The sequence below is a fragment of the Festucalex cinctus genome, chromosome 16 (genome assembly GCF_051991245.1).
Source record: "Festucalex cinctus isolate MCC-2025b chromosome 16, RoL_Fcin_1.0, whole genome shotgun sequence".
NCBI lineage: Eukaryota > Metazoa > Chordata > Actinopteri > Syngnathiformes > Syngnathidae > Festucalex > Festucalex cinctus.
In genome coordinates, this window is record NC_135426.1 from 14,789,332 (window position 1) to 14,810,847 (window position 21,516).

The window sequence follows — 21,516 nt, forward strand, 5'->3', positions numbered from 1 at the left end:
ATGTTTCATACCTGACATTCAGCTAGCGCTGAGCCTTGCAGGTAGAACCCGGCGGGGCAGGAAAGGGTGACCGTGCTCCCGACAGGAGTGACCTCCTTTCCGATGATCACCAGGTGAGGGATGGAGTAATTAGCAGGTAGAGCACAGGGAACGGGGCGGCAACGGATGCTGTACTTGGACCAAGTGCCATCACTGAGGCAAGAGAGAGTCGCTGTTTGTGTTGCCAGCTCATAGCCATCCTCACATCTAGAAGAAGAGAGTGAAAACGTTTAGTTTGGATATGAATACAGAGAAGCCCCATGCATCATTGAGGATACGTTCCAGATGCACCAGCTATGGATTTGAAAACATTTTCTGCCACTTTTACAATTTGCTACACACAGGCTCACTTAGCTAAAGATTTTATTATTATTATTATTTTTATTTTTTTTTAGAACCTAGGCTGTTATTCGTGTACTTGAGCCGAAGCCCTGGCTTGATAGAAAAGTAGTGCTTCGGTTCCATCCGTAGCATCTTAATGCCGAGGAGTAGCATCTTAATGCCAAGGAGCAATGTTGACGTGACGGAAGAAGCTCCTGTCTAGGTGTTTTCCTGCCACCTTGTGGCATCTACAGGAAATTATGAACATTTATGGCATCAGATTTTCGGTATTTGCAATTGGGCTCCATCCCTACAGACTTACTCTACTGTAAAACTCACAAAATTAAACTGCTGTGAGTATTGTTGTCACTGCTAATATCCTTTAGCCTGTCTATCATATGTTAGCATTAAGCTAGAAGATTTGTAGACACAATTATATGGTGTGGTTGAACAAGTTTGTTTTAAAAGAGTGTATACTATGTTTAAATATTGTATTGTATGTGCCCCACTAGTCTAAACATGGTATTCTGGAATACGAGTTAAGCAGCAAAATCAACTTGTTTTTATCCATCTTAGGGGGCGGCCATTTTGCCATTTGCTGTTGACAGTGAAGTGCCAAAAAGGCCGCCACTGTGTCATTCCTATTCCACAAAGCAATATTAATCAGATAGTCAGCGACTTCCTCGGCTTGTGGGAGGAGTACAAATACGTATTATTTTTTTTTATATATATAGTTTGGTCTGGAATGTATCCACCACGATTAACTGGGGTTCACTGTACAATCTCGTAAAATGCAATTCCAACTAATCCCTTGGCAGCAGTTTACCTGTATGTGACATGGTTTGGGAAGGTGTAGGTGTCTCCTTCCACTTGGGAATGGGCAACAGCAGGAGGTTGTCCACAATTCACAGGCACACAGCTGATCCTCGGCTGACCCCATCTGCCATCTCTCCCACAGGAGAGGTGTGGGTAACCCCTTGGCTGGTAGCCGGGCCTGCACCTGTATATAATGGTGTCTGGGAAGGTGGCGCTGCCGCCCTGCAATACAGTATTTGGAACTGTAGGCGGGGCAACAGTGCACCTCCCGCGGCCACACACAGGTACGCCGGGGTTCCACACCCCTCCCTTCTCGCAGAAGGCGTGAGCCGGACCGAGCAGCCTGTATCCCTCGTCGCACTGGAAGTGAACTTGGTCGCCGCAGGCGCGGTCGCGCCCCAGAACGGCCCCAAATTTCAAAAGTGGGAGGGGGCAGACGCAGGGTCGACACTGGGGAACGGTGCCGATCCAGAGTCCTTGAGCCGAGCACCGCAAGACGGGGTCGCCGACGACCACGTACCCTTCAAAGCAGACGTACTCCACGACGTCGTCGTGGTTGAAACTGGAGCCGTTCAAAAAGCCGTGGCTTATGTCCTCGGGCGGATCGCAGCTGATAATATCGCATCGTGGCACTGGTTTGTCCCAGAGTCCGTCAGACTGACAACGACGCGTCGGCTCGCCGTGGATAGCGTAGCCTTCGTCACATTCGTACTTCACCTTGCTGTTGACGCCAAACTCGGACCCCAATATTCGCCCATGGGGTATGGGAGTGGGCTTCTCGCAGTGGGCAGACACGCAGGTAACAGACTCATGACTCCAGGTGCCATCAGCCTGACAAACACTGACTGACTTGCCTTTAATGAGGAAACCAGGCTTACAACTGAGTTCAATCTCCTCATTATATACAAAGTCTTTGCCTTTGAAAGTGATATCAGCGGGGAGTTTGGGAGGCCCACATGACACCAACTCACAATGAGGTTTTTGTCCATTCCATTTTCCATCAGCCTGACACGTAATACTATCACCACCCTTGAGGACAAACCCCGGATTACACGTATAGTGTAGGATTTCAGGGTACACGAAGGCACCACCGTTAGCTGTGCCATTAGCCACAGGCCCTGGGTCCCCACAGGAAACTGGACGACACACTGGGGCCTCATTGGTCCACATTTGCCCCGATAAGCACTGCCTCACTGCTTCTCCCTCCAGCTCATATCCGTCCTCACAGGTGTATGTGACCATACTGCCTTGGGATGTGTCCGTTACGTTCACGCGGCCATGCTCAGGGCTCGGGGGCGTCACACACTCAGCCGGGACACAGGAGGGCGCCGTTCCGTTCCAGCTCCCGTCTTCCTGGCACGCCAACCGTGTCGGGTTCGTGAGGTCGTAACCTTTGTGACACCGGTACTCGATGGTAGTCCCGTGGAGGAAGCTCAGATCTCTCGGGGATCCCCCGCCCAACTCCGCGGCCCTAACGTAATCCCCGAAGTCGATGTGAGGAGGCAGGCCGCAGTCAGAGGGCACACAGACGGGAACGGCACTTGACCAGCCGAACTCCTCGCATGTGAGGTGGTCCTGGCCAATTAGCTGGAAGCCAGGGAAACAGCTGTAGAATATGGTGACACCGAAGCCGTGATCCTGACCTTCCACGAAACCATTTTCAATGGGCTGTGGAGGGGTGCAGGATATCTGCACGCAAACAGATGGCTCAGCACTCCATTCACCACTTGCTAGGCACTTGAGAGTCTCCGGGCCTTGAAGGCGGTAACCGCGGCGGCAGGAGTAGGTAACACTGTGACCAAATTGAAGTTTTGTGAAGGACACTTTTCCGTTGGCAATCTGTTTGGGAGGTGAGCATTCGATTGGGCGACAAGAAGGCACCCCTCCAATCCAAAGTCCCTTCTCTCCGCACAGGACAGTTGCGTTCCCCACTAATTGATACCCAGTCTTGCAACTGTACAGTGCCTTGCTGAGGTACATCAGACCCTGAACGTCAACAATGCCATTGGAAATCTCCACAGGTTGAGGACATTCAACGGGAATACACTCTGGGTATGGGTGACTCCACTTCCCATTGGAGAGACAGGAAACAGAGTCTTCTTTGCTTAAAGTGAAGCCGTCCACGCATTTGTAGGTCACCACGGAGTTGAATGGAAAAGGCGGAGAAGGTGAGGAAGGGCCACCGAATGATACATCAGGCAGAGGCCCGCAAAGCACCTGCTTGCACACAGGGAAGGTGCCATTCCACTCCTGGGAGGGCAAACAGCGAAGGATCTGCGGCCCCTCGAGGATGTAGCCGTCCTCGCAGGATAATTCCACAGTTCCCGTTTCAAAGTCCAGGCCTTTCAGAACAAGATGGTTCTCCTCCAGCTGCGGCTCTGGACACTGCACGGGTGAGCACCGCGGACGCCTCGACTTGTCCCACCGGCCGTACTTGAGACAGGTCCAGACGGCTTCGCCGACGAGCTCGTAGCCCTCGTCGCAGAAATACTCCACTTTACGACCCACTTGGAAGTCCGAGCCCTTGTAGTGTCCGCGCGCAATTTTAGGAGGCGGGTCACAGGTTAAAAGCACGCAGGTGGGCGGCTCGTTGTCGGACCACTGGCGGTTGGCCTGGCAAACTCGCTCTGGGCGACCCACCAGTCTGTAGCCCGCGTTACAGGCATAGATCACCTTGCTGTTGAAGGTGAATCGACCTCGGACCTTTTGGGGAGAGAGAGAAATGTGTCATTAGATGTGCGCATTTGTCCATGTATGATGTCATGTTAGGGTTAGTGTGCTATTTATGCTAGTACGCTCACCAGTACTATTGATGAGCCTCATGAAACTTTAACTCAATTAAATTTGATAAACCCTATGTATGAAATCTGGTGTGTGCTCTGATGCTAACCTGAATGTAGCCATTTTTGAGTGGCGGAGGTGAGGAGCAGGACACAGGAACGCAGGCCGGCAAAACTCCGCCCCACTCTCCATTGGCTTTACAGGTCCGCCTCTTCTCCCCCCGGATCAGGAAACCTTTATCGCAGCTGTATGCCACGACGGCTCCGAAATTATAGTCACTTCCGCTCACATAGCCCCGATCGATGCTGTCCGGTTTGGAGCACCTCACCGGCACGCAGCTGATATCATATGGTCGAGGGTCCCACTCCCCTCCCAGAATGCATCGCAACGTCGCCGTGGTGTTGAGCACAAAGCCCTCCTCGCATTTGTAGCTGACTTCCGAGTTGCTCGTGTATTTGGGTTTGCCGAGCGAGTCCAAAATGGCGTGGGGGAGTTCTGGAGGGCGTAGGCAGAAGTTGGCGATGCAGTGTGGGGCCTCCTCTCCATCAGGGGGCGCCCAAACGCCCTGAGCGTTGCACACCATCTTGGAGTTGTTTCCCGCCGTGTAGCCGTCGGTGCAGTAATAATTGGCGGTGTCTCCGAAAAGCTGGTGGCTCTCGTAAGGCTCGGCGTGGTCAATGGCTGGCGGGGGTCCGCAGGACCGAGGCACGCACTGAGCGGAGCTGTCGCTCCACTCGCCGCTCGGCAGGCACTCCCTGGTCTCGGAGCCAATCATAGTGTAGCTGTCAAGGAGACCGAGGGAAGAGGGTGTTATTTTAGAATTTGGCAAAGCCAGCCCAAGCCTACATGAGGCCCTAAATTAAAATTGATTTGGGGGTCCTCCAGTTCTGTCAATAACATTGATTTACAAAGAGTACATTGTAATTGGTTTATAATTGCTTATACACTTCAACATAGTTCCTTGGCACCAAGACGATACAAACCGGCGGCAAAGCACTATTTGGTTTAAAGTGAAACTCGTCACCTCATTTCAAATTAGTGGCAGGTACTTAATTCACTTAAGCCTTGGGCCGGCTGTGAATAAAGGCGTTGGCATGTTCACATTTTTTTTTTTTTAAGCAAAGCTGTATAATGGAATTTACCCTTCCTTGCAGACATAGTGCACCTTATCCCCCAGTTCATAGCTCTCTCCTCGAATCACAGCATCTCTCAGGGCCGGGGGGTCGCCACACAGGATGTTGACACAGCGGGGATAGGGCCTGCTCCACTCCCCTGTATCTTCACAAACCACTTCCACGGGGCCCTGTGGTCTTTACATAAACAAACACTTGCAATTACATCACTCGAGTTGTGACATCAAAGCTGATTAAAACCAAAAAAAACTGTATGGCCACAGAGTACGTACGAGACACCCTGAACAAAATGTTTTTGTGCTTGAGGTATCGTTGGATAATCATATGTTTAAAGTTTAATAGAAGCATTTACCCATACCTGTACCCTTCCACACAGCTGTACGAGACAGTCGACTTGTACGTGTCTGTGGTGAGGGTGTAGTAAGCGTTCCGAACAATCGGCGGTCCCCCGCAGGACACTGGATGGCAGACAGGTGGCGTGCCGCTCCACCTCAGACTAGAAAGACACTGGAACTCGTAGGGGATTTGAGGAAGGAAACCTTTCATACAGCTGCAAACAAAGTTGAGTCATGCATGTCAAAATTCGGAAATCCTGTCAAGGCTATTAGTTCATAATGTGCCGAATGACTTTTGATCATAAGCCTCTTGTAATAGTTAACTCATTCACTCCTAGCCATTTTCACTGAAGCAACCCCCTTCGCTCCCAGCTGTTTTACTGGATTTTGACTGATTTTGCAAGGCCCACAGAATATTGTGTTCTATTGCTATAAAAACATGGAACCTACCAAAAGAAAGATTAGAGTCTCTTCTTTCTTCTATCTGTGTCCATTTTGCAGTAATTAGGATTAGAATATAGCTAAGTTTCATCATTATTCACAAATCAGTTTAAAACTGTGGGGAAATCAGCTTGTTTGCAACATGGTCCTGGTTGATCTCTTATACTCTGCTGCAACCTGCTGGTCATTTTTGTAATAACTACCATTGCTCCAACCGTTCTCTGCAGTTCAGAGGCTTTATTACAGTCTTCTGTATGCTCTAGCATGAAAAAAAAAACATTAAAAAAAAAACGCAGAAATATGTCTTTGGGACACATAAAATAGAATGTATTTATACGTTTTTGGGAGCAAATGAGTTAAGAATCACAAACGGGGGGAAAAAACAACATGGTGGTTTAAAAGGTACCTGAAAGTCACCTTGCTTCCATAGGTGAAGTTGTTTCCTTTCATGACGGAATTCTCTGGAACAGATGGCGTTGGGCAAGATTGGGCTGTTGTGCAAACACAGAGGAATGGTTAAACATTTGCAAAAGTAAACATCAGATAAACCACAACTCGTTGAGCGCCCATTGCTGTGATTTGCCAGTGTGTCCGCCATATTGGATGTGGCAGATGTGCACCTAAACAAATTTTAGCAAATATACTAAAGTTCTGCTAATCACCTCTGCAGTACGGAACGGGCTCGTCCCAGCTTCCCGTCTCTAGGCACTGCAGTTGAGCCGCTCCGATTAATTCGTAGCCATTCTCGCAGTGGAAGACCACTTTACTGCCCATCAGGAAGTTGCTGCCGTCTCTGTGGCCGAAATCGGGTTCTCCTGGTAGGTCGCACTTGACGGGCTCTGCTCAAACAACAAATAGATATTGCCTTCTTCCTCTCCAAGAGAAAAACATGTTTATGTGGATAGTTTGCCCGGTGGTGTGAAGTAAGAGTAAAGTCATTTTTAACGTTTTACCTTTTATGAAACTCTTTTGCTGCTAAGTACTTCTACTTTAACTAGACTTGTTTTTTTTTGTTTTTTTTAACACAAGTATAGTGTATTCTACTTAAGTACAATGCGTGAGTACCTGCCACCTCTGCATTTACCTGTGCAGTTTTTGCCATCGCCACTATAAGGGTAGATACAGGTGCACGTGTAAGAGCCGTCAGTGTTCCGACAGCTCGCGTGAGTGTCGCAGTCCGATCCCAGGGCGCACTCGTCCACATCTGAAATACACACAAAGGATCACATAACACGTACTTCCATCTGCGTGGATTCAAACATAATGTAACGTGAAGTACCGAGACAAGCCGGTGGATTTCCTCCCCACTTGCCGCTGTTGGAGCAGTGCACCTTGGCGTCACCCAGCAGGTAAAAGCCGTTGTTGCACTGGTAGACGACCGAGCCGCCGGCGTGGAAGTCGTCCACTTGAAACTCGCCGTTGTCCAGGGGTCGCGGAGGCCCGCAGGATACACCTGTTAGTGAAAGTTGCAATTCATCCCACAAATGCACAATTTAAAAGGGACATAAACAGGCTTTTCAACAAGAAGCCAAACATTTATTTACGTTCACAGCTGGGAAGAGGGTGGCTCCACTCTCCTTGATTTTGGCACTGGAGAACTGGCTCCCCCACCAGGTAAAAGCCGGGATCGCACGACAGCTGAACCTGTGTGCCAGGACTCGCCTCCACCGTGGAGGCATGAAGGTGAGGCGCAGCATTCTCCAGCTGTGGGCAGTCTGCAAAACAAACAATGACCAGGTCACACTGATGGCAATTGCCTAATTGCCTAATGGTTGCCATAATTGACCGGGATAGACTCCATGCACGCTTACCTGCGCAGAAAATGCTGCTGAGGTTCACCTTGACTCGGCCTAGACCTCCACTGAGAAAGTCTGGCCAGGCGAGAACATTCCCTCTGTGAGGGACGTGGGAGTCGGGGCAGCTGCTAGCGAGGACCTTGATCTGCACAATAGCATAGTGCTTTAAAATTCTTAGCCCGTGTCCTACTATCATGACCAGTACTTGTACTTGAAAGTTAAATACAACTGAAGTACTGTGCGTTAGGCAGTGATCACTCTCTGTTTTTTTTTGTTTTTTGTTTTTTAATGAATAATAAATCAATGAGATTTCATAAATACCTGTTGGGGTGTTAAGACGCGATCCCAGATGTTGAGCTGGCTGATGGAGCCAACAAAGGATTCCACAGGGTTGAAGCCTTCACCTCTCTGGTCTTGGTCCTGACCCAATACCAGCGCCCCTCCACCTACAGGACAAGGGTCAAGCCTTAACCATTAACAATCATAGCAACAAAAGAGATTCTGATAAGTCCTTGCAAATTCATGGATCAACTTCCGATTTTTTGTGCTCTGTCCGAAACCACCTGCAAAGCCACAAAATGGCACCAAAGCCATGTTGAAATAGGACCGTAGTAAAGCATGTTGCTCAGTCTCTATCCCCACAAACAGAAAAGGTTTACTGTACTTATACACTAAAATTGCAATGGCTGCATGTGAAGTGAGTGGGCAGAGGATAGCACTACACCTGGGATACTGGTGCCGACTGACAGGCCTTTGCCTCCATCTGAGGGCTTGCCGTTGATGTAAATCCTCCAGTCGCCATCCCAGCTCCTCCAGGACACTCCGATGTGGTACCAGCTGCCGGTGTTCACCGCCGGGCAGTCGGTAATTCGCTCCTTACCGTTCACGTACAACACCCACCTGTACAGACATCACCGGGGAGTGTTATTTCCAAGGACTCCCCAACGTTCAACATAACTACTATGTCGGGATAACAAGTTACAATCTTATGAGAATGCAGCTGTAATATTATGATATTGAAGTAAATGTTTAAGAAGGGAAAAAAGTCTTTTTTCTTTATCTTTTTACTTGAATAAAAGAAAAAAACAATAATATTACAATTAGAAATTTATAAGTCTTTTATTCTGGAAAAATTCTTATATAAAAAGCATTCAATTTACATATAGAGTGAACCCCGCACATTCAAAATATGGCTTTTGGAAATTCACCGTTATTTTTAACCTATCCTCCATTTTTTTGCTGAAAATATTTTTGTAGTATTTTCTAGGGTTGTAACGATAACGGCAATATCATGATATTGTGATGTTAAAACTACCATATTATATTGTCGTCGTCATGTCAAGATATTAAAAGCAGCACATCTGTTCAAAAAGTCAGGTTGATTTCCATTTGTGCAGTTCTAGCACCCTCAGGTGGCTAGTTTTTTAGTGCAGTTTAATTTTCACAAGGCCTGTTTTGGCCCTTCTGTGTTTATAAACCGAGTCAATATGTGGAGGAATTCAATGTGTGCTTGCATTAGCAAGTAAGTGCCTCAATATTAAGTGTTATTAGAGATTGTAGGTTGTTTATAAGCATTGCTGCAACGCACAAAAGCACAATACTGTATTGTCTTTATTATTATTATTATTTTTTTAGTATGAGCTCTTTTTTTTTCCTTTTTTTTTTTAACAATATTGTGACCTTTTTTTGTATCGCCCACCTCCCCACAATATCGTGATAATTATCGTATTGTGACCTTCATATCGCGATAATATCGTATCGTGATGTGTTTGGATATCGTTACATCCGTAGTATTTTCCAGATTCCACAAGTAGTGGGAGTTCACTATATCCTCAAAAATAAAAAATAAAAAATCATGCAAGGCTGTCAGATTTTTGTGATTCGAAATCAAAATCCTTTTTTGCCCCAAGGTTTTTAACCCTATGTCAAATGTAAGTATGAGTAACAGGTTTAGTATGTTTATTTTATTGACGGTCCCCATGTGTAGGTTTACACTTACTTTAAATATGATATAATAATAGATTACAAATTACTTTGTGGACTCCAAGCTATGGCTTTTGGTCCCTAATTTAACAACTACTGTACTACTACGTGTATTACTGACCCGTTGTAGTCTATGAGAAGAAAAGCGTTATCGCTGCCCTCCACGGCATAGGAGATTGGCGTGCCATAATTTGTGGTGTCCGATGACCTCATCCAGAAGGTGCACGTGATTTCCATAAGTGCCGGCATCACTCCATCCATCAACACGTAACCATGGATACCTGACACCTCAAAGTCCAGATTGAAGGCGGAAGACATTTCTGGCAGTGGGGGAAAAAAACATTTTTAACCAGAATGATAACATTTCAATTTCAAATCTTCCTCCTCTCATGGGCACCGAAAACATTTGTGCATGATCTGTCCTATAGTACCTGTCTCACACCTGGTTCCGTTGAACCCAGGGAGGCAGCGGCAAGTGTAGGACCCGAGACCATCCAGGCAGCTGGCCCCGTTCACACAGGGGTTGGGGTCACACTCGTCCACATCCACCTCACAAAGTGGACCCGTGTAGCCCTCCACACACTCACACCTGCAAATTAAGAACATTTATGAGAAAACTCCCCATATATAACTATGACAGTCACTAGTGACTTACTGCTCCAGGTCATTCACCTGTGAAAAAATTAAATGAATTCACTAGAACCTTTTCAGGTGATCTAAGACAGAGCAGAGAGTATTGTTGTCTGTTTGTATGTGTTGCTGCTCCATGTGTGTTCAGTAGCAATTGGAAGGTTTATAATTATTGGTAACAACAATGCTAATTTCCGTGAACCTGTTTATGGTGCTTTGCATTATATGCTAGCATTAAGCTAATAGACAGTTGGTAGACAAAATTATGGTTTGGTTGAACATTCTGAAAATTGCTTAATGTTTCTGTACCAAGGGCATCCACATCTTATTCCTTTCAGTGACTCTTCCAGTCTCTCCTTTGCAACACTCAAGTAAACGAGACTAAGTGCAATTTCTGGAGAAATTGCGTGGGAATGCTGAAAGCTGAATGCCAATACCTGACTGCTAAGATTTGAATGCATGTGGAATGCTTATGATGTAAATTGAGAGATAAATTCTGAAATTATGACCTCTTGGTTACTGGACAATGCGCTTTACCAACTGTGCCACCGAGCAGTGGAAGACACCTGGTAATGATGATAAGTTATATGTATGGAAGTGGGTGTGGAAAGCGATACTTAGAAAAAGTTAAATGTCTGTTCCATTGAAAATTAATCGAGAATAGGTCATATTACAAGTTAAATTGTGCAAATACTGTAAGTAATGTGGAATCAGACGAAATATATCCCGGGAGGCGTGAATTTTTGAAGCTAGTTGAAATTTGAACATTGTAAATTGGATGTATTATGTGGGAGTTGTTACACGGCAAAAAAGTGAGGAGAATAAAAATCACAATAACATATGTGGGAATGCTTCAGCATTCCCACAATAAACCAAATGGAATGGAATTGAATGTATAAATCACCTGAAATCATTCATGCCATCCAGACAGGAGGCGCCATTAAGACAGGGGGCGCTGCTACATTCGTCGACGTTGACCTCGCAGCGGTCCCCCGAGAAACCGACGACGCAGTTGCAAGCGAAACCGCCCGTCAAGTCCTCGCACACGCCGCCGTTCTCGCACGGCTCGGAAAGACACTCGTTGATTTCCATTTCGCAGCGAGGTCCTGAGGAAGTCGGGGCGCAGGAAAAAAAAAAAAAAAACATGCAAAACTTGTGTTTTCAGAAAAAAAAAAAACTAAAACTATTTCGAACCTGTGAAGCCGCCGGTACAGCTGCATGTGAATCTGTTGACCTCATCCACGCACACGCCTTCGTTCAGGCAAGGGTTCGAAAGACATTCGTTCACCTCCGCCTCACACAAAGAGCCTGAAAACAAAGGGTAAAGTTGAATTTGTGTTGAAGTTGCCATGTAGAGCTGGGTGATTCGTCCATTTTGATCGAAGAAAGTCAGCACTGCCAACAAGTAAAAAAATATAAGTAACTCGACAACATGTGTAGAATCATGATCACATAGTTTACCCTAGGACACTTATTTTCACATTGTCAATTAATTAGAGCTCATTGCGAAGGACAACAACTTGATGGAAAAACATTTGAAGATTATATTGGAGGCCGCATCACCCAGCCCTATTGATATGTAATTTTGTCTGAATTCTGACCTAAATATCCCGCCTTGCACTGACACTGGAATTCTCCCATGCCGTCTTTACACAGGCCTCCATTCTGGCATGGAGCCGAGTCACACTCATCGACGTCGACCTCACACTTGGCACCTGTTGGGGAGAGACTTTTTAATTCCGATGGCCTTTAGTAGTAGCTTCACATCGTAGTTTAGAAGATTTTCTGGTCTAATCGAGTCCATCTCTATGTTTACCTGTGAATCCAGGCATGCACGTACAGACGTAGCCAGCGCCGACCTCTTCACACGTTCCTTTATTCTGACAGGGATTTAGGAAACACTCGTGGAAAACCTGCTGGAATGGATCGGGATGAAGCACACCTCACGGCATTGTTGGAATGATAAAAAAAATGTATATTGTGGCGAACCTGGCTGCTAGCTTGGTAGTCATCGATGACCTCGACCTCTGGAGCGGCAGTCACACTCTCCTCTTTGGGAAGAAAGCTGGAGCCAAAACCTGAGAATAACACCAGAGAATTATTTCTGTAGAAATTACATGTGAATGTTGAGGAGATGGTGCTCAACTGAAATGTGACTTTAAATGGATTGTTGAAATGCCAGCAGAAGGTAAACATGCAGAATATTATTTAATCTGGGAATTTTAGTGTTGAAAATGTCACAATTTTGAAACAACAATTTGAGTCTGAACTGGTTGAGAAATGTGGGAGGAGGAAGGATCTTTGTAAAACCTGCCTTAATTTGTGAATTTTATTGTAAAAAAATGTGTGAATTTGGGAAATCTGATAAATAAGTCCTTGTATGTCATGAATGAGCTGAGCAGCTTGAAGTTGAAATTATTTGAACTATTTGAGAAATGTGGAAGAAGGTAAATATGTCAAATCTGTTAATTTGGGAATTCGATTGTGTTGTGCATTTTGGGAATGTAATAAATAGGTCAATTTATGTCGAGAAAGCTCTCAAGAGCTTGAAATCAGAATCGTTTGAGTCAGTTAACTCATTTCTCCCAAAAACGTATAAATACGTTCTATTGTCAATGTTTTAAGTGTCCCAAAGACGTATTTAGGTTTTTTTTAATGCTAGAGCATACAGAAGGATTTGATGCAGCCTTTCAATTGCACAGAACAGTTGAAGAAATGGTAGTTATTACACAAACGGCCACCAAGTGGCAGCAGAGCAAAGGAGATCAACCAGGGCCATGTTGAAAAAAAGCTCAAATACAATTTGAATTAGATTTGTGAATAATGATGAAACTTAGCTATATTCTAATGCTAATTGCTGCAAAACGAAAACAGATAGAAACATACTTTTTCTTCCCTGATTAAAGACGAGACTTTAATCTTTCTTTTGGTAGGTTCCATGTTTTTATAGCAATAGAACACAATATTCTCTGGGCCTTGCAAAATCAGTCAAATCCAGTAAAACAAACGAGAGTGAAGGGGGTTGCTTCTGTGAAAATGGCTGGGAGCGAATGAGTTCAGAAACGTCGATTAAGGAGGTCAATATCACTGTTGAACTGGAATGGAACTCTTACTTGAACAATGCTGGATAGTGGTTGCCCCGGTAACCGTGGTGGTTCCATAGAAGGGGCACGACAAGCAATAAGAGCGCCCGTGATCCGGCTGGTAGTAATCTCTGGGGCAAGCGTAGCACGGAACCAGGCCGGTACGGGAGAAGTGACCTGCCGAACATGGAACTGCGGAGGAGATAAAGGCAAGAAATAAAGCAATTCTACTTAAACTGAGTTTTTTTTACACAAGTATTGGTACATCTATTGGCTGATAATGAAAAGCGCGCTGTCACCTCCACACTCCATCTCGTCCACTGCTCCCCGGGTGACAGTGGACGTCTCGTCAGGACAGACCAGACACTCCCTGGCGCCGTACCCGGGCTGGAAGTGACCCAGCGGGCACGATTCACATATCTCCAACCCATTCAGAGAGTGACTGCCTGGCTTACACTGCCCTGAAAACACATTTTCGCACAAAGATGGCTGCTTTATACACATTTATTTCCACCCGAATTCAGGAAGCAGGAAGATTTCAAAATGATCGTTGTGTACCTTTGCATTCGGCCATGTTGCGAGAATGCAGGTAGGCAGTTGAAGTCCCCGCTGGGCAGGATTTACACTCCAGCTGACCCTCCTGGTCCTGGTAGGACCCCAGCCAGCAACTCTCACATTCATTATACTCCAGGGAGAAATACGTTCCCACTGGACACTGGACTGTAAATAGTGAACACAATCAGCGTCAAAGTGGACAGCAAATAACGGAGGCGTTCCTTTCCGGCCCACCTACCGCACATCCTTCCTTTGAGCACCGAGCCAGGTCTGCAGAACAGCGAAGCCTTTCTGCTCTCCAGCGACTTGGCGTCAGCTACGATCATCTCCGAGGACACGTGGAAACTGGACAGCGGCTGCCTGGCCAGCGTTCGCTTCAGGCGATTGGTCAGCTGCTCCAGGGTTCGCAGGAGCCTCCTCTGATTGGCCACCTCGATCGAGTCGTTCCTCGACAGCGGGAGGGGGACGCTTGCTGGGAGAAATGAGTTCAGAAGCTTTTCTGGTCATGTGGAATGATTTTGAAAAATAATGAAAACAGATTTTTTTTTTCCCAACATAGTATCAAGATGGCAATTTAATATGCAATTTTATTTTTCTAGGTCCTTTTCCTATGTATTTTTTAACAAACACAAGCAATAAATTCATCTGGATTATAATCAACAATATAAGATTTAAGAATTAACACGAAAAACGTCATCCATCTACTTCAATTCGGGTTTTTTTAAACTTACTACACATCTTGCCTTGCAGTCACGTTTACAACTTCACAAAATGCACTGCAAAAACGACAGTAGAAAATTTAAGAAAAAATATAGTAAAATAAGAAAATTATTACTTCAAATTATAAAAATTATCTGCCAACAGAACAAGAAAAATGTATTTAAATTTACTGGTAAGATTTAGAAAAATAAAGAAAATAATACTATTCTCATTTCAACCGCAGCGGTCTTGAAAATAGTATTTTTATACAAAAAAAACAAGTTATGTTGACTTTTTCCAAACTGTAATAAATAGAACTATTTTCTTAAAATACATGTGTATTATTTTTTTTTTACTCTTGGATAACTGGCTGTTAACACTCAAGGCTAAGGTAGACTCAAATAAGATAATTAAGTAAAAAGTATCTAAAAATAAGCACAATGATCTGACAATTTCATTTTAAGTAAAAATAACTTGTCAAAGCAAAAATAAGCAAATTTAGGTTAAATTTAGGAAATTATATCTTAGTTAAGATTTCGGTTTTTGCAACGTGCCAGCTACCAAGTGTAACACAAACCAAAGCCAGAAAGTATGTCATTAGTCAGATTACAATAACAATGCAAACAAATCATGACGCAATTATATCCAACTGTAGACTAAACTTCTTAAAAACCGTATCTAGACACTATATAAACAAATATACATTTTGAGCATATAAAAAATTTGAAAATCTCAATATTTCTACCTGTGATGTTGAAAAAGATCTGGATCTTCTGGTCCCGGGTTGGGCCCCGGATCTTTCGGTGCCTCTTGCTGCGATGGCGACTTTGCTGTATCCCGGCGGGTTGGCGGGCGCCTGTGGCAAAGCCCGACTCAAAATAGGCATAGTCTTGCGCTCCCTGAGGACCCCAGCCGCCTGGTACTGAGGGATAGTAGACATGAAGACAGATCGAATCTTTGTTCTAAATGTAGGTTTAATACGTATTTGTGGAAGTTACCGATTGCGAATCCGTTCTCATAGTCGTAGTTATATTCCAGACAGTTGCCTTGTGGTATCACCTCCAGTTTGCAGGTGACGTCGTCGCCGCTACAAATATTTGGGAGCTGCAAAGAAAGGAAACGTAAAAATTTAAATTGGGGGTGAGGTGGGGAACATTGTAAAAGTAGCTGCTTCTCACCATGCTCCCCAGTTTGGATTTCAACTCCCCTGTGAATGACTTGACTAATTCTAAGTCATCACAGCGTGAGGCTTTAAACAGCATCTCAAACGGCTTCAGCCCATTGTTAGCCACTCGGTTCACTGAAGAAAAAAAAAAAAAAAGGTTTCAACAAGGGAGTTGACTTACAGCAATTTAAGCACCTTGTGTCGTGCTCACCAGAGCAGTCGGGTCTGTCCGGGGAGTAGGGTGGCTCCCACAAACCGTTGTTGGCGCAGAAGTAGCTGTGCACTGCGTCTTGAGTCAAACTGTAACCCTGCTTACAGTGTAGCGTACAATTGACGCCTTGCTCTTCCTCCAAGCAGATGAACTCTCCGTTAATTGGGACGTACGGTTGCTCGCAAGTAGTGCCTGGGCACATAAAAATATAGTCACGAAAGGCAATACTTTGCTGATGTGTTGACGTAATGATTTACCTCGCACAGTGATGGTGATGTTGCAAGTACGGCTGTTTCCTGCCGCGTCCGTGGCAGTGTACTGGACCAGCGTCTCCCCTACTGGGAACAGTGAGCCTGGAGAATGGCTACTGGTCACCGACAGGCGGCCGCCTTCAAGAAACACAGGTAGAGAGCTAAGCTGACATGTTAAGGTGTTATCCTGCAGGGGGCAGTCTTCGTCTCGGTTTACTTTTCAGGGCAAAATGCATTTAAGAAGCATTGAAGCTGGCGTAGGTAGACAATTAAAGATACATTTGTATGAGGAAGGTGCTCAATAGTGTCTTTTCGCCCACACACACAATTGAAATAATCTCACACATACTACTCTCACATTCAACTGAGATGCTCACACACGCTACTGAGATTCTTTTCACCTCCATACTAAATGAAACACTGTCAGACAACTGAAATGCTCTCTCTTTCTCTCACATACACGCAACTACTGAAACACCCTTACTTTTGATTTTTATCATCCACACAACTGAAACAATCTCTATACTCACCACTGAAACTTGTACACAGCAAAAATACTCTCAAACACTACTGAAACTGTTTTGTTTTCACTCTCACATATACTACTTAGTGGGCAGCTCACACACACAACTGAAATAAATCTTGCCCACACAGACAACTGAAGCACTAACACATATCAATGAAATGCTCTCATAGACACAACTGAAGCTCCTGAATTACAGTATGTTCCTGACCATTCCTCGTAGAGAAGCGGAAAAACCTGACTGTCGATTCATCTGCCCCATTACAGCACTTAGAGTAACAAGCAGCTGGGCAGACACACGTCTGGGGTCTCCCTTTCCAGACTATATAAATATATACGTATCGAATGTTTGCATGTCTGGCGAGTGTCGGCTATATTTAGATCTGGCATCAGGGAGTGGGCCTGGAAAAACAAAACAGTGACGTCGAAAACGGAGCTGGGCTGCGTTGTGGGGCCCCCGTGGAAAGCCAGGGCAGACAGTTATTACATATGGGTGGTGGTCGCCAAAGGCCTTGTGAGAGCGTTTGTCTGTCGCGTGCAATGGTGTTCAGTTGTGTACAGTAGCAGTAGTGTGTATCAGAGCATTTCAGTAGACTGTGAGAGGCAATCCTTTAGATAGTTCCCATCTATGGCATCGTAAAGAAACAATCTACTTTTTTACTTTTACTCACGTAAAGTTGTTGAATCAGTAGTTCTACTTTTTACCAGAATCTTTTTCTAAACATCTCTGACCTTCTACTTAAGTCAAGAGTCTGAGTAATGTTGCCACCTTTACCACACAAGCAGCAAGACGGTAAATGACACCCGTCCGAAATACGGTTTGTCATCTTTCACCGCAACGCCTCACGAAAACAAGGCAGCTCTAGAGCAGTTAGTCAATGTGGCGGCGGAGCAGCAGGATCCGGACAGGAAGCCGAGGATGCAAATTAAGGCCTCTGCTGGCCACAGATGCGTGCGTGAGAGTGTGACCTCCTCCAATGTGAAGGGAATGTCATTTGAGGCATGTTTTCCCCCAAAAAATGCATAAAGATTTAGAGCAGGGGCTGTGAAGATTTTGTCGATTTTGGTACATTTTTTTTGTTTATTTTATGTTTTAGCAATTCATTTATTATTCATTTTTCGTTTGAATAATATTCAAAGTATGATAAATGAATGAAAATACAAATGAATAAATACTACTCATCAATTATTTAACAAATACTTCAAATGAATAGTTTTTAATTTATGCATAATTTATTATCACAAATGTATTAACCAATAAGTCAAGTCAAGTCATCTTAAAATAAAGAAATGTATTTAATGTATCAGACAATTGTTTATTTTAGTGATTTTTTTTATTTTTATTTACAAACAACTTACCAACTATCTGATGGGAGTATTTTATTTTTTGTTTTAAAAAAACTCTAACGAATAAATAGTCCTAATCGGGGCCCAACTGATTAATCGGCGGGCCAAATTAATCGGCCAATTTTTTGCGTTGTTTTGTTTGTATGTATTTCACAAGACAAAGATATTGACATTCAAACATCACCCCCTGAAAAAAAATAAAAAATCTATTTTTGCCAATTTTGCTCCCTGTTTACAACAGTACATCAAAGTATATATTAATTGTACATGTGTGAAAACTCAATGAAATAAATTTCCCCCAAGTGAGCATCTGTTTTTGGCATTGTGACAAATTCACTTCAAAACTATTTGTCTCTCTTTGAAACAATTACAATCCATCTTTCGTCCAGTGTCTCAAAAAAACAAAACAAAAAATGCACACAAACCAACCCCCTTTTTTCCAGTCACTCACTGGAAAAGATCTTGTTTATCCATCACGAGAGGAGAAAAGGGGGTGGTGGCAGAGAAGAAACCACTGGAGAGCGGTCGCCAGACATACCTGAGTTATCGGAAAACTGCGGCTCCTCCCAAACCGCTGCCGTCTCCGCGTCCGTGGCCTGAACCGTGGGCGGGGACCTGCACCTGTCAATCACCGGGGGCTCCGTATCTAGAGACGACAGTCGCACATGAAAATGAATGTCAAAAGGGTGCTGTCACGTTTCCCATGAAAAAACACTTACTGTAGCTCCACCCCCCTTAGTAACATATGGAAATGTTCATGTAGTTTTTTCCCGCCTGCCTACTGGGATTACAGACATGTTTTTTAACTTTTTTTTTTTCTTTGCACCTGCTGAGATGAATGAGTAGCCTGAGTGACTAAGATGGGAAGAGGTTTCCTGTAAATGTAAGCCTACTATTACACTTACTAGGCTCACTGGACTGGTTGCCAGCCCATCGTAGGGCAGAATGAACCCCCACAAATATTGAAATGCTGCTGAGTAATTGACCTAAACGGCCCCTAAAAGCCCATATAATTGTCAACCGACGTCACAAGTTGACAGCAAAGCACTACTTCTACACAAGATGAAGGCATAGGCAGAATATTTTTCTAAATGAAACTCCTCAAACCATTTCAACATAGTTCCTTGGCACCAAGATGTTACAAGAAGGTCCCAAAGTTAGACTTTCATTTCACTGGCCTGAGAACAAAATCCGGCAAGGTTATTTTAGGTTAACGAAAAAACTAAAACTAAAATTCAAAAAACAATTTCGTTAATAAAATAAGATGAAAACGAAAATGCTTTTAAAAAAAAAAAAAAAAAAAAAAACCTAACTGAAACTAGACTAAGTGCAATTTCTGGAGAAATTGTGTGGGAATGCTGAAAGAATCCTGAAAGCTGAATGCTAAGATTTGAATGCGTATGGAATGCTTATGAAGTAATTTGAGAGATAAATTATGAAACAATGACCTCATTGTTACTGGACAATGCACTTTACAAACTGTACCAACAAGCAGTATCAAACACCTGGTAATGATGATAAATTATATGTATGGTAGTGGGCGTGGAAAGTGACAGGTCAATGTCTAGCCCATTGAAATGAATGGCGAAAAGTTGATATTTAACGTGAAATTGTGTGACTACTGTAAGTAATGTGGAATCAGACAATATATACCCCGGGAGGCGAGAATTTATGAAGCTAGTTGAAATTTGAACAGTGTAAATCAGAAGTATTATGTGGGAGTTGCTTCAGCATTCCCACAACTACTACTACTAATTATAGAAAAAATGTCCTTCGTTTTAGTCTTTGGTAATTAACTCATTCACTCCCAGCCATTTTCATGTTCTATTGCTATCAAAACATGGAATCTACCAAAAAAAAAAAAAAAGTGTCTCTTCTTTCATCAGGGAAAAAAAAAAAAAAAGTACCGTATATTTTTTTACCTGTTTTTATGTTTTGTAGCAATTAGCATTACAATTAGCTAAGTTTCATCATTATTCACAAACCTGTTGAAAATACTGGGGAAAAAGAGCTTGTTTCAACATGGACCTGGTTGATCTCTTATACTTTGCTGCCACCTGCTGGCCGTTTTTTTTTCTTTTTTCTTATTGTAATAAGTACCATCTCTTTAACCACCCGCTTCAGGTCAGAAACTGCATCAAAGCCTTCATACAAAAACTCTAGCATACAAAAACCTAAAAAACATATAAATACGTTTTTGGGAGTGAATGAGTTAATTTAATGCATGAGCCTTTGGAGATGATTTTAAATATGATTTTAAGTAGATTTATTTGGATATTAACCAGAATAAGGACGTTTGAAAGTGTGTCACACAGAAGCAACGTCATCTATCAGCAGCCAATAGAAAAGCACTGAAAGATGATGTCGCTCAGATGGTGTTTTTTTAAATATTGCGCACAAGTAATTCACATAAAAAAACTAAAACTAATACTGAAACTAACTAAAACTAAACCAAAATAAAAAAAACTAGCAGAACCACCAGGAAAACTAATTAAAACTAACAAAATTTAAAAAAACAAAACTCAAAACAATAAAAAAAATGAAAAATTCCAAATAATATCTCTGGCCTTGGGCTCAATAAAGGTTGTGAAAACTGTTACCAATAACCGTGACGGTGAAAGAACAGTTAGCCTGGTTCCCGGAGCGGTCGGCCGCAATGTAGGTGATGGTCTCTGTTCCAATGGGGAGCAGTTGCGGGGGAGTGTACACCGGTTTCACCTGGACCGCCACCTACAGGTAGAGTGACATACTATCAGGAAAAAAAAAAAAACACCCAAAATAAGCATTCTCACATCTTTCATGTTTTTGCAAGGGGTCAAACCTCCTCTTTGGAGTTGTCAGTGGCAATTGGAGCATTCCAGACGACGTGAGCGGTGCTGCGCCGGTCATCCGTCTCTGCGACGATCCTCTCGGGGCACTCGATCCACGGTGGTTCGACATCTGAGGAATTACACAAAAATGTCTCTCTGTCCAGTCGCCGAGACGTCGTGCTTACGATGGGATACCTTTGCAGACCGCCTTCTGGACATTGGCGGTCCAGTTCCCCGAGCCGAGACACACCGCCTTTCTGTTTCCATGGAGATTGTAACCTTGGCGACAGGTGAGCATGCAGGCGGAGCCCGGGGACGCCACCCTCTTCGTGCAGGCGGGGGGCGACACCAGGATGTTTTTCAGGGGCCCAATCGGGGGACAGCGCGCCTCTGGGAGGAAAACGGCCAGGTAGTGAGATGTATTTGGCACGTGAACACAGTTTGTCGCTCAAGATTATGCAAAACAATTAGGAAGAAGCCTTCAGCCGCAATCACATTTAAACACATTTTTTAAACACATTTAAACACAATTTTTTTATGTTGCCAGAAAAAAACCTTCCTTAAAATAAATAAATAAATAATAATAGAATACAGCGT

At 44.0% G+C, this 21,516-nt stretch overlaps 1 protein-coding gene across 7 annotated transcripts in view; it reads right to left on the reverse strand.

The window, feature by feature from the left end:
- Nucleotides 1-21,516, reverse strand: part of svep1 (sushi, von Willebrand factor type A, EGF and pentraxin domain containing 1) — a 66,619-nt gene that overhangs the window by 8,693 nt on the left and 36,410 nt on the right. For 5 of the 7 annotated variants that reach the window (XM_077499478.1, XM_077499473.1, XM_077499474.1 and 2 more), the window contains 33 exons: nucleotides 21,115-21,309; nucleotides 20,931-21,049; nucleotides 20,710-20,839; nucleotides 18,648-18,755; nucleotides 16,246-16,377; nucleotides 15,989-16,180; nucleotides 15,791-15,912; nucleotides 15,611-15,716; nucleotides 15,358-15,534; nucleotides 14,152-14,385; nucleotides 13,917-14,078; nucleotides 13,658-13,819; nucleotides 13,389-13,550; nucleotides 12,265-12,353; nucleotides 12,092-12,191; nucleotides 11,877-11,990; nucleotides 11,470-11,583; nucleotides 11,180-11,381; nucleotides 10,077-10,234; nucleotides 9,767-9,965; nucleotides 8,387-8,562; nucleotides 7,984-8,108; nucleotides 7,678-7,807; nucleotides 7,411-7,581; nucleotides 7,146-7,319; nucleotides 6,951-7,070; nucleotides 6,529-6,705; nucleotides 6,273-6,357; nucleotides 5,449-5,640; nucleotides 5,100-5,267; nucleotides 4,067-4,739; nucleotides 1,187-3,879; nucleotides 12-246 (listed from right to left, as the gene is read on the reverse strand). In XM_077499478.1, coding sequence (XP_077355604.1) covers nucleotides 12-246; nucleotides 1,187-3,879; nucleotides 4,067-4,739; nucleotides 5,100-5,267; nucleotides 5,449-5,640; nucleotides 6,273-6,357; nucleotides 6,529-6,705; nucleotides 6,951-7,070; nucleotides 7,146-7,319; nucleotides 7,411-7,581; nucleotides 7,678-7,807; nucleotides 7,984-8,108; nucleotides 8,387-8,562; nucleotides 9,767-9,965; nucleotides 10,077-10,234; nucleotides 11,180-11,381; nucleotides 11,470-11,583; nucleotides 11,877-11,990; nucleotides 12,092-12,191; nucleotides 12,265-12,353; nucleotides 13,389-13,550; nucleotides 13,658-13,819; nucleotides 13,917-14,078; nucleotides 14,152-14,385; nucleotides 15,358-15,534; nucleotides 15,611-15,716; nucleotides 15,791-15,912; nucleotides 15,989-16,180; nucleotides 16,246-16,377; nucleotides 18,648-18,755; nucleotides 20,710-20,839; nucleotides 20,931-21,049; nucleotides 21,115-21,309 — 8,096 coding nt within the window. The remainder of the gene's footprint in view (nucleotides 1-11; nucleotides 247-1,186; nucleotides 3,880-4,066; nucleotides 4,740-5,099; nucleotides 5,268-5,448; nucleotides 5,641-6,272; nucleotides 6,358-6,528; nucleotides 6,706-6,950; nucleotides 7,071-7,145; nucleotides 7,320-7,410; nucleotides 7,582-7,677; nucleotides 7,808-7,983; nucleotides 8,109-8,386; nucleotides 8,563-9,766; nucleotides 9,966-10,076; nucleotides 10,235-11,179; nucleotides 11,382-11,469; nucleotides 11,584-11,876; nucleotides 11,991-12,091; nucleotides 12,192-12,264; nucleotides 12,354-13,388; nucleotides 13,551-13,657; nucleotides 13,820-13,916; nucleotides 14,079-14,151; nucleotides 14,386-15,357; nucleotides 15,535-15,610; nucleotides 15,717-15,790; nucleotides 15,913-15,988; nucleotides 16,181-16,245; nucleotides 16,378-18,647; nucleotides 18,756-20,709; nucleotides 20,840-20,930; nucleotides 21,050-21,114; nucleotides 21,310-21,516) is intronic. The other 2 variants (XM_077499475.1, XM_077499477.1) reach the window with 1 other exon arrangement.